This window comes from Nipponia nippon, unplaced genomic scaffold (genome assembly GCF_047370975.1).
Source record: "Nipponia nippon isolate SJK-2023a ecotype South Korea unplaced genomic scaffold, ASM4737097v1 scaffold_14, whole genome shotgun sequence".
Classification (NCBI taxonomy): domain Eukaryota; kingdom Metazoa; phylum Chordata; class Aves; order Pelecaniformes; family Threskiornithidae; genus Nipponia; species Nipponia nippon.
In genome coordinates, this window is record NW_028262330.1 from 1011492 (window position 1) to 1024011 (window position 12520).

General features: G+C 53.5%; 1 protein-coding gene across 2 annotated transcripts in view; it reads right to left on the bottom strand.

The window, feature by feature from the left end:
- Positions 1-12520, bottom strand: part of MGAT5B (alpha-1,6-mannosylglycoprotein 6-beta-N-acetylglucosaminyltransferase B) — a 69741-nt gene that overhangs the window by 16373 nt on the left and 40848 nt on the right. For both annotated transcript variants that reach the window (XM_087750781.1, XM_087750780.1), the window contains exon 9: positions 869-1000. In XM_087750781.1, the coding sequence (XP_087606907.1) occupies positions 869-1000 (132 nt within the window). The remainder of the gene's footprint in view (positions 1-868; positions 1001-12520) is intronic.

Consider the following 12520-nt stretch of genomic DNA (forward strand, 5'->3'; position numbering starts at 1 on the left):
AAGTCCCACTGCCAGGGACATCTGGTGTCCCCGGGCAGCTCGTGCCTTTGCTCCCCGAGCAGAGGGTGCAGGCACATCCCAAGCAGCCCTTCCCAGCCCTCCGCTCCTTCTGTAACAAGCAATTTCCCCTTGCAGGGCTTTCATCTCCCTGATGCTGGTGAGAATGATGTATCTCCTGAAGACTTGTTAATGCTTTTCCCAATATCCCGGGAATGCTGAGGCAGGCATTACCAGCACAAGACCAAGGAGAGAAGGGGAGCATCAAGCAAGGGAAGAGCAAAACAAGTTGAATGCGAGAGCAAATGCATTTATAATAAAAGCAATAACACCGCTTGTCATTTTTCTCTCTAATAAAATTGTGTAGGGTAGTGGAGGAGATGGGAGAAAACATAATAAATAGCAGGACTATCAGCACTAAATTAAATTGCATATTTTCCTGGCTGGTGATGTACCAGGGGATGATGACATTTGTCTTGATGCCGAAGGAGCCAGGGATGGGGCTCTGCTTCTTGCAAACAGAAAGGGCTCGCACTGCCCTCTGTGGCGCGGCCGCCCCTGTCTGCGGGCTGCAGGCACGGCACTTGGACGCGCACACGCACCGCAGGCACACGCAGGGGTTTTTCCCCCGATTCAGTCTCTTCTAACGAGGTTTTATCTTAAACACGTGAGGCTCCGGAGCGAGCAGACTTCCTCGTGCCGTGGCAGCGGGGGACACAGCAGGGCAGCAGCTGGTGGAGCCAGGCAAAAATCAAAGGTGCAATCAAAGGGTCCGACTCCTTGGACGTGGGGCTGTCCTTCGCGGTCATTAACATTAGTCTTTGCTTGCTAATTAACGAAATGGAGAGTAAGAGGGAGTGGCTTTGCTTACCTGTATTTCTTAAAGGAGAGCCCCATGTGCTGCTTCATCTGTTGGAGACCGTGGTAGTCGGTGTAAATCAGGTCGAAAGGCAAAGGATTGGTCAGGGGGCAGTTTCCCCGTCCTGGAGGCACCCCTAAGTGACTGGGGAGAAGCAGGAGGGACTGATCAGCCCCCCAGCACCACGAAAGCCCTGCAACACCGACAGTCATTTCCCTGCCCAGTGTTTAACAGGGGCCATCGCCAGCTCCCCAGTCGATGAGGGGAGGAAGATTGTTCTCCTCTCCCCCGCCTTTGTTTCTTGGGCCAAAAATCTGAGGTTTTGGGAAGTCCTGCTCCCTCCCCATCTTCGCACATGCTGCAGCCGAGTTCCTGCTCCTCACACATGGATGATGAGGCTTTTGCACAGCATTCCCAGCCAGGGCTCACCCACGTCTCATTCGACACACACATTCCCCTGGACCTCTCTTGTCAAAGACACCAGATTTCATTTGCTTTCATTGCAATGACAACAGTGACAGACTTGCAGAGCCACGTCTTTCCCCTCCTCCCTGCCTGCAAGGCTCCTAGCTTAGCCTAAATCTCCCTGTTCCCAGTCCCATATCCCGCCCAGTGCAAACACCACGCATCCTTTCTCTTACTCCAGTCCTTACAGGTACCCACCACATCCCTGAGCACCCTCAGATTCTCTTCGATGCTGGTGGCACTGCCTGTCCTTGGATGTTGTGCACATTTCATTAGTATTTCTGCCTTCTTGTCCCATTTATGAAATAGTTCAATAAAGCCAGGGCAGCCGGACCCTGGGTCTCGCTCAGTGGGTTTTCAGCCAGTTCCTTACAACAGCTTACTCAGCTGTCCTCAGGTCTCCATCGTATTGGAGAAGTCGTGGCAGTCTGGTGAAGTTCCCACTGACTGGAAAAGGGGAAACATAACCCCCATTTTTAAAAAGGGAAAAAAGGAAGACCCAGGGAAGTACAGGCCAGTCAGCCTCACCTCTGCGCCCAGCAAGATCATGGAGCAGATCCTCCTGGAAACTACGCTAAGGCACATGGAAAATAAGGAGGTGACTGGTGACAGCCAACATGGCTTCACTAAGGGCAAATCATGCCGGACAAATTTGGTGGCCCTCTGTGACAGGGTTACAGCATTGGTGGATGAGGGAAGAGCAAGTGACATCATCTACCTGGACTTGTGCAAAGCATTTGACACTGTCCCGCATAACATCCTTGTCTCTAAATTGGAGAGACATGGATTCAACGGATGGACCACTCGGTGGATAAGGAATTGGCTGGATGGTTGCACTCAAAGAGTTGTGGTCAATGGCTCGATGTCCAAGTGGAGACTAGTGACGAGGGGTGTTCCTCAGGGGTCGGTATTGGGACCGGCGCTGTTTAACATCTTTGTCGCTGACATGGACAGTGGGATTGAGTGCACCCTCAGCAAGTCTGCCGACGACACCAAGCTGTGTGGTGCGATCGACACGTTGGAGGAAAGGGATGCCATCCAGAGGGACCTTGACAGGCTGGAGAGGTGAGCTTGTGAGAACCTCATGAAGTTCAACAAGGCCAAGTGCAAGGTCCCACACAAGGGTCAGGGCAATCCCGAGCACAAATACAGGCTGGGAGGAGAATGGATTGAGAGCAGCCCTGAGGAGAAGGACTTGGGGGTGTTGGTTGATGAGAAGCTCAACATGACCCGGCGACGTGTGCTTGCAGCCCAGAAAGCCAACCATATCCTGGGCTGCATCAAAAGAAGCGTGGCCAGTGGGGCAAGGGAGGGGATTCTCCCCCTCTACTCCGCTCTTATGAGACCCCACCTGGAGCACTGCATCCAGCTCTGGGGCCCCCAACCTAAGAAGGACATGGACCTATTGGAGCAAGTCCAGAGGAGGGCCACAAAGATGATCAGAGGGCTGGAGCACCTCTCCTAGGCAGACAGGCTGAGAGAGTTGGGGTTGTTCAGCCTGGAGAAGAGAAGGCTCCAGGGAGACCTTACAGCAGCCTTCCAGTACCTGAAGGGGGCTCACAAGAAAGCTGGAGAGGGACTTTTTACAAGGGCCCACAGTGATAGGACAAGGGGTAATAGCTTTAAACTGAAAGAGCGTAGATTTAGATTAGATATAAGGAAGAAATTCTTCACTATGAGGGTGGTGAGGCACTGGAACAGGTTGCCCAGAGAAACTGTGGATGCCCCCTCCCTGGAAGTTTTCACAGCCGGGTTGGATGGGGCTTTGAGCAACCTGGTCTAGTGGAAGGTGTCCCTGCCCATGGCAGGGGGGTGGAAATAGACGATCTTTAAGGTCCCTTCCAACCCAAACCATTCTATGATTCTATGATACAAGGCTGGTAGACCTGCGGCATGTCTCCTTCCATTTTCAGTTACCTCTGTGAACTGAAGAATCCCTCTCTCCAAAGCTGTTCCACTAAGTGTACCACTGATGTCAGCCTGACAGCCCATCTGCTCGTCTGGACCGTGTTTCCTCCTCCTTCTCAGAAAAAAAACTGTGACATCTTCCAGCTTCAGCAGGTTTCTCAAAAATCCTTGTTACATGTACTTGTGATTTCTGAGTGCCAGTTTGCTCAGAAATACAAATGATCCACCCCTCAGTTTCAATGTTCTTGTTTTTTTTTGTCCTCCCAAAGACAATAACTCCTCATCCTCACCCCCATAACCCCACTCACACCCAAAGAGCAACAGCAACATCCTCATGGAAAACCTTAACGTTGAGCAGATTTGGTCCACTCGGGCTCTGCCCCACTCCCACCACGCAGTCACCCGTTTTGTTCTCAGTCCTTCTAACAGGGCTGAGGAATTTATGTTTTATTTTGCAAGTCTGAGCTCAGACAGTGTGAAATCTCACCCTGAGCTCCTGCCTGCCAAAATGTCTGTCTTTGTTTTCTTCTGGGCTCTTCGCTTACTCCTAGCACCTATTTGCAGATGGGAATTTATCCCAGCCATCCCTATAAGTATTTTCCCTTTTCTTAGGAATAAAAAGTCCAGCCAGGTTTTCAATTCCCAGGCTTTGAAGCCTTCGCTCTGTGACCTCTCTTACTGGTTCTCTTAATTTCTCTGCATTTGCCCTTCTGAACCCGAGAATCCTCTTTCCAGCCTCTTTCTCTGTCGCTCAGCTGAAGCTCGAATGGACCCGCAGTCCAAAGGTCTATCCTCTGGGGAGCACTTCCATAAGGTCCTCATCCCTTGCCCATACCTACGACCACACACAGCCATTTTACCTATTGATCCCATGGCTGTTGGCGGAGGAAACTGGTGGCTCTCCCACCCAGGGAACAGCCAAGATATACAGTTATCACAAGCATTTGCTCTCCAATCTCTCACTAGTCTTCACCAACATCATCAGCAGGGTCATATGTAGCCAGTGAAATTGGTTGGCCATTATAGCTACCATAAAGGGCTCTTGGGTCTCCTCCTGGCCATATCTCGCTCTTCTTCTGATATGGCTTGAAGCCCTTGAGCGTTGGGCACCAAGATCCCTCTTCCAGTCCCATCCCGACCTGAGACCGGTGAAGGGTCATCCCAAACTCCTGACTATGACCGTGACTCCAGAGAGCAAGTAAACGTGGAACCACATCGCTCACCAAAGCCAGGGAAAACACAGAATTTCAATTTAAGGCGAGGAGCTGCATTTGCAGCTGCTTCATTGCTCTTGTCACAAGGAATACAAGTGTCAGCTCAGGGCAGCCCGGTCGGGTCAGCCGCAGGGGAAACAGGCGGCCGTTTTACCACTTTTATGCACAATTTTACACGACATGGTTGATTGGGAAGACGGCAGGAATAGAAAGGCTCTCACCTCCAACAGCCACCGCAGTACGATAAATAGGGCAACAAGGAGACCCACCCCTCCCAGGGAGGGTGAACCAGAAGGGGAATCTTTAAGCCAGCAAAAAACCCCAGGATTTTATAGAGATGCAGTGCTAAATATCACATTTGCTAGCACAGGTACTGCTTTTTCCTCAGTCATCAGGAACGTGTATTCAACAGCTACGATCACTTTGCTGCTGGAGGATGAGCACACCTCTGCTGACCCCCCCAAGCCAGGCAGCACCTCGCGCTCTGCTCCTCAAACCACCCCTGAATTTTGACTAAAGCTGATCCATAAACCTTGTATTTAACTAAAAATCCCCAAATCGCAATGCTTCTCTTCCAGCATACCCCATCCTCTCGCTGGTGGGCATCACACAAGCCACTGTGTTACAAAATCATCCGTAATTTTAAAAAGCCCTAACCAAGCTTGACAAGGGGCTGCGGCAGATGGCAATTAGCGTATCTCATACTGAAGCCTCCAAAAAACTTCCCACTGGTGAGGCAGAGCAGGTCTGGCTGCCCCGCCCCCCCCGTCACCGCGACCTGCCACACGTCCCCTCTCCGGGTGTTCGGGACTTGCCACGTCCATTTATGCTCCAGCACCAAGGCTGCGAGGCAGGAATAGATCTAAAGGCAGGACGGGTGGCTTTGAAGCAGAGCATCTCTCTCATTTACCCCCCTTATCCTTCCTAAACACTTGATAAACACTGATTTTAATATTCCAATCATGCAAATCCAGGCTGCACCTCTGAGGTGGGGGGGATTTTTTTTCATTCCTCCTTATTTAAACATTCTTTATTCAAGCTTTCATCATCTGCCAGTTAAGTCAACTAATTTTCTACTAAACCCAATTTCACTCATGGTTGGAGCGAAATTTCCTGATTTTTCCTCATGCCATGTACTATTAATGGCGCTTGAAATTACGCAAATAAAATTGATGAGCGCAAATGCCTTCTTCTCAGCCAGTGCAGCCACGAGATTTGTTTTCGAAAACCGCTCGATCCCAGCTCCTGGAGAAGCCTCCCCTCCCAGGCCAGCCACGGACGGCCGCCAGCTCGTGCCCGGGCTCAGCAGCTCCGGAGCCCCGGCAGGTGACCTGGTGGCTTGTCCCACCCCAACATCCAGGATTAGCGCGTTGGCTCAGCCCTCGCTCCCCTTCGGGAGAGAGCAGCCGAAGCGGCTTCAATCCAAGCGGATGCAAGCGCCTAGCTCGCCTCTCCGCCAGCTGCCTCCACCAGCTGTGCCTACTCCAGAATAAAGCTACAGCAGCTTCTTGTCCTCCTATTTTCTCCTTATAGGTACTTTAATCAACCAAGGGATGCATTCCCTTCCCGAGCGCGGTGCAGGCTCTCTGAAATCAGATGACTGCGGGGTTATCTTTACATCCCATTGACCTACTTTCAAATTAACCCAACGTTTCCTTCCACGTTATCACTCCTGGGGCTGAAAAGTCCAGCACTAAATGGATCTCATGGGCATCTACTGGCAGGCTGGGCTGATATCTTATCTTATATTTAATTGCATCTTCTCTGCCCGCATCTGCTGTCATCAGCAAGGCAGACTGCAGCAGGGAAATGGAGAAGGGCTTCTGTCCTTTCTGCTCCCTCGGCTTCTCCCTGTCTACAAGAGCCCAGCAAGCACAGGGCCGTTATCCGGGGGATGAAAGGTGCCGGAGCTGAGCCTGGGCAGCTCCCAGGGGTCTGCAACGAGCCTGTCATGAGCAAATTAAAGTGCAAATCGGAGCCCATGAGATGAACACCCCACTGCCTGGCCTCTGCTCCCAGCTCTCCCTCCTGCTAGAAGGGACACGATGACCTCAAAAGTGAGGTTTTTCAAGCAATTACAGCATGCTCTTTAAGCCACCTGCAATGGTTTTCCTTTTGCAACGTGCATCTGGACCGTTTCTCTGGCCCATCATCGATCCCACGTGACGCAGCCCTACCCATCTGGGGGGTGAGGTTCAGCAATCAATTTATTTATTTCCAAGGTTCAACAAAACCCCATTTTCCTGTCATGGCAGGACGCAGCACTTGCTGGAAACCTTTGCAGCACGTCCCCAGAAGACAGCTAATGCCGAGGTTTTGCTGTTCGTCTGAGCAGCAGCAGCTCCAGCGGGTCCGGGCAGGGAGGTCCCCAGGACGGCATTTTTTCTGGGCTGCAAAGGTAAGCCATGAGGAGTAAGGACTGCTGGGTGCTTTGCATCTTATAAGGGTATTGAAAGCCTCCAGAAATGGGAAGTCAACAGTCCTGCGGGGCCGGAGGGTTTGATGCAGGGGCTCCCGGCTGGACCAGGTCTGGGTATGCTGAAGCCTCCATCCCCAGCCTCGCCAGCTGAGAGGGGCTCTGCCCCTTCAGGGAGGATCAACCCTCCCCACGCGCCAGGCGTACCCTCCTCTGACCTATATAAATCTCCCAGCAATTAATAAGGTTATGACAACCTTTATTTGACAAAGCAGAGGTTTCTGCAATGGCAAAGAAGCCAGTGAGCGAGTCGTCATTTGGCTACAAAATAAACATATTTCATGAAGGAACGCAATTTAACAGCTCGGTAATTCCTGCTAATTTATGCACCTTCCTCTCCTACAAAATGAAGCCCTCAAAGGTGGAAGAAATCCCTCCCCGCCGCTCCTTGCCACAGCAGGGCGGCTCAGCCCAGCTCCTCACGTGGCTGCCACCAGCAAAGCTCCGAGCCGCCTCCTCGGAGGCACCGGGAAGCTGCTGCAATCAAAGGGCGCAGCTCTGGCAGTCTCATTTCGATGTACCCGGCTTTTAATTGCGGAGCTACACGGCTGTCCCCGGCTGAATAGGGGAGGAGAAGCCGGGGAAGTAATGGGGTCCACTGCCCTCCCAGCCAGGCAGAGTCAGACCCTGGGGAAGCACAGGAGGGTGCCAGAGCAAGCAGCTCTTTCCACTCAGCAATTCAGCAAATCATGAAGAAACTTCCCAGGAAAGGGAAATAAATACTTGGGCTCCCCCGGGAAGCAGCAGAAGCTGAGCACTTGTGTGCTCGCAGCGCCTGGGCAGACCCTCAGACAGACCCTCGGACAGACGGGCTGTCCCCTGCTGTCCCAACTGCTCCAGCAGCTCAAAATGAAGGGACAGTTTTAGCCAAATCTTCACAGACACCACTAGAGCAAAGCCGATTTGTACCCACTAACATCCCAGACCCCTGCCTACCCCACCACCTAAGGTACGTCTGCTGGAAACACGTCCTGATTAAACAACGGACTGGAGAATCCAGCAAAGCTCGGACGCGCAGCGGTGCGGCCAGCACTCGTGTAACCCCTTGGTTAAGTCTTCATCGCCTCTGTCTTTGCAAGGGTTTGCAGCAGTCGAGTACCCACAATCAGGGGCATCATCTTCAGCTCCCACCGAGACCAGTAACCAAACATCCAGCCTTTCCAAAGCCTGCAGCATCCGTACGCAACTGTGTCCCAGCAGGAACATCAAAGCCTGGCCAGAAAAAGAACAACCCGGTAAACCTAACAGCTTACAGAAACACTCAGCCTCAAGTAACGGGAACATCTGATGCTGCAGTAAAGGCTGAGGTTTCCTCCCCACGCTGTGGAGCTGATAAATCCCACAGCCACAGCACACAGCTCCATCAGGACCGCGGGCGACCGGTCACTGGCTATTCCCACGAGCAATTCCTGGCTCACCTGCACAATGTCAGGACTGTATTTGCCAACTGGCGAGGAAAGGTGAAGGCTGGAGCCGGGGCATTGCACAAGTTTTTACGTAAACAGACGCAAGACAGAAGGATAGCTTTTATCTGCCAGAAAATAACTGGAAATGCCTTCGTGTGGACATCATGTTTCCATTTGAACAGCCCTTTTTGCAGCCTGAGTACACCTCGGTGACTGCGGAAAGTGCAGGAAAACAGCAGCTATAATTAAGTACGTGCCCGGCAATGAGAGGAGAGCGGCGGCAGCGGGAGCTGAGCCTTGTCCCGCTGCGGTGCCGGCCCCGCCGTGGTGCCAGCCCCGGCACACGGAGAGCGGCTTGCTGCCCAAAGCACACGCTGGTCACAGCTGCCGCTCAGCAGGGAAGAGGGCTGCCAGCACGGGGTACGAGCACGTGCTGAACGTGAAGTGCCTTGCCAGGGCCAGTATTAGGAGTCACGAACTTGACACTGGAGCAATTAAGCTCTGAGAACACTTTGTAAAGCCCTGACCCCACGAGGCATCAAATCCTGTTTTCTTCGACTTTCTGTCCTGCCGTATGAGCACTTAATCTCAAGGGGGGCACTGCAAAAAGCACCTTTCGGCGTCGCTGAGATCAGTAGTCCCTGCCACTCCAGCAGCTCACAGCACCGCACCCCCGTGTCCCGGAGCCTCTCCCTTAGCCCCGCAAAAGCAGCTGGAGATGTCGACGTGACCACTTCCATGGCTGAAGGGCAGGGGTAGGAGCTGGAGGTCCCCGCAGCGCCCGTTGTGCCCCTTCTCCTGGGGGAAAGGCTGAGCGCACCCCTCACCGCCTGCGGCTGGGGAGGAAGGAGGCTCGGCTTATTGCGGCTTTTGCACCGGCACAGCCAATGCTCCGAAGGAGCCGCTTGTAATTTTCCAACATCTGCTCCTAAGCTGCCTCATTAACAACCCAGCTCAGGTCTTCCAGGCACTTCCCACTCCTCCCCTACCAAGCCACACACACACACACACACGCACGCACCCCGGCCTGGATTCCTGCTTCCCTGAAAGCACATTTTGGCTACCGAAGCAGCATAAGGAGCCTGCAGTAAGAATGAAGTGTTTGCATTCAGATTTGGGATCTTTCCGCCCTCCCTGCTTCAAGGCAGTGCTCAAAACGCTGCCGGCTCCCTCCGCCGCCCCTGCCCACCCAGCACAACCCTCCGATGGGAAACAGTTCCCGACTCCCTGCTCCAGCTCGGCGCCTCGCTGTCCTCCCCAGGGAGCTGCACATGCCCAGCGACACTTCACACCAGCTCCCAGATAATCCCGTGTTTCACCCCTTGCCTGTCAAGACGGATCAGAAACAGCTCACAAATTCACCGGGAAATGCAAAAGAGGACAAACACCTGCACTTAGTTCGACTACAGGAGAAAAACTAGCCTCTGGTAGGACACAGCGGTGGAATTCACAGCTCTAACGTCTACAGTGGGCAAAAGATAAGCTAGATAAGCTAGCCCTGGAAAACCAGGGCTGAGCTCGGCAGCACCAGTCTCAGACCTCACGGGGCATTTGGACAGTGCCTAGCCGAGTCAGGGAGCAAGCCTGCAGATCCCCAGAGCTCCCTGGCTTCACTCCAGACTAGCACCGGTCCCCCAGACCGGAGGAAGAACCATTTAACACCCCTGCTATTCACCGCTTGGCATCTGCTGCTCTCCCCGTTGGAGCCCCCTGGCACAGAGCGGTGCCCAGCACAACACGGTCACACTCCCGACCTGTGTTCACACCCAGTCCTCCATCACCAGCTTTTTGGAGCAGGGACTTACTTTTCCTCCTCGATTGCCTGATCCTCAGCATTTCAGACCCAATCCTGACCACCGCCTCCGGGCACTGCTGCATTGCAATCAATACAGATGCTAATAATGAACAGCTCTCAGATAACTACCGGCTGAAGCGTATGCACACAGACCTTCCAGTGATCCCTTGCCAATGATCAATACATGTAGAAAAACCAGCTCAGAAATTTGAAGAGACAAAAAACAAACCATGAGAGAGGTTATTCCATGCTGAATAACTGATGGGCGCCAGCCTTTGCTCCGTGAAGGCTGTGCTGGGTGGGAGCAGCTACAGCTCTGAGCTGTGAAAGGAGAGGGCATGCCAAAGAAAAATAAACAAGAAGCTGACTCAACATTTCACATTGCTGGAGCAAAATATCCCCAAACCCACACCGATGCCCATGCCTGCCCTGCTGCAAGCTCAGCAAGAGATACCTGGGATGGGAGAGGACAAACTGAGCCCCAGTCTACAGCGAAGCACAGCTTTGCTGCTTCAGGAGGTTACATGGGGCAGGAGAGATGAGAAACCCCTCGGGCTGACCCTTCCACGGCGACAGGGCTTTAGCTCCGCTTCAGCCCCATGCCCCAGCTCCAGCCCCTCGCGCATCCCCTGCCTCTCTGCGTACCAACCCCTGCGCAAAGGTGCCACTACAGGTAAAGCCCCCTCCAGGCTTTAACGAAGTACCCAAGATTAACTATTAGCACAACTCAGGATTAATTACACATGTTCTGCTAAGCCTCCCGCTCCCTCGTGGTCGGGCGAAGGCTTCTCTCAGCACTCCTCAGAGTCACCGCTAATGTCGTACCAGCCCGACAGCAGGGACGTCGCTGCGAGGTCTGCAAGCACGGAGCAGGATTGCTGGCACTGCTCGGTCCTCCCCTCGAGGCGGACCTCCGCTCGCCCCAGCCCCATCAACACGCAGGTGGACCCACACCGTGGGTGTCCACCATTTAAAATGGCATCAAAGCCAGGCACAGGACAGGCGCTCGGGGAGGTGGGGACGGTTTCTGTCGCCAGGACAGAGAGCAGTGCAAGATGTGCAGCCCTAGCCTGGCTTGCTGCTACGAAGGGGAAGAGACAGAGCTGCCGTTCCCAGGCATCCCAGGGGATACATCCAAATCCACGTCAGAAGAGGAGGTCTCATCACTGCCAACTGATGTCAAAGCTCCTGCGCTTCTGAGAAAGGCGAAACACTGCAGGCAGCAACGCAGCTCTCTCCAGAGTCACTCGTAGAGGGAAACGGATGCTGCAAACCCCCCCGTAAGACTCAGCCAGCTCCTTCCCCTCATTAAACGACCACCGTGAGGCTCTTCATTAAAAAACACAAACAAGAACCACACAACAACACCACCACAACCCTCCCAGCCATTAACTTCTTTCATCCTTGAGTACACGGATATTATTTAGCAAGTCAATTTAGCTCAGCACGCTACGCGGAGATCACCGTGATGCGTGCCCGCCTCTTTGAGAAGCTGCTGCCTTTTGCATTAGGACCAGGAGGGGTTTTTTGAGTTAATTGGTCAGGAGCTAATTCCGTGCATTAATTCTGAATGCCGCAGGGGCTGGGTTGGGTTTTTTTGTTGTGTTTTTTCCAGGATTGTTGTTTATTTTCACTCCCTTTTCAGCATGGCTCATTATGTGGCCAATGCTGGCTTAGCAGCACCCAAAATCTACCCAGTCCCTGAGGCAGCTTCAGGCTTTCCTTGATTTATAACCCATCCTAATTTGCATTTTCCCTGGCACTTGCCCTCCACTTGAGATGTCTCACGGGAGGCGAGGAAGCCTTGCAAGGTTACAGGAGGCAGCAGCATCAGCCCAGTAATAACAAAACTGCATCAGCAGAGAGGAACGTGGCGTGTGGTTATCTTCTCCCTCTTACTTGTTCCATCTAATATTGGTCCCTCTTGGAGACAGGGTGCTATCTAGAGACACTTGTAGGGTGGCCCGGCGCTGCTGTTTGCATGCTCTCACCCTGCATTGCCCCATATCCCACAGCGGAAAAAGCCCATCCCTCTGTGGGAAGCGCCCCAGCAGCGGCAAATTCCCCCACAGGTCTGGAAGCCACCACCGGCACCCCCTGAGAAGGGACTCCTTGGCGGCTGCCACCCCCCTGCAAGGGACGCAGGGTATTTTTGGCAGCCGCCCCAGCTGCCTGCCTCGCGGCGGAGCAGGAAGGCAGGGAGGGAAGGAAGGAAGGAAGGAAGAGAGCAGAGTCACTGCTCAAACAACGCTGGCGAAGCCACAGGGGCTGAGCACAGCCGTGCACGGTGGGAAGAGCCAGCGACCTGCAGGACACCTGCATCCTGCAGCCATACGGCCACCAGCCCCACAGAGAGCATCCCTGGGGAACGGCGGGGTAAGAGAGCCTTTCCCATGCCCG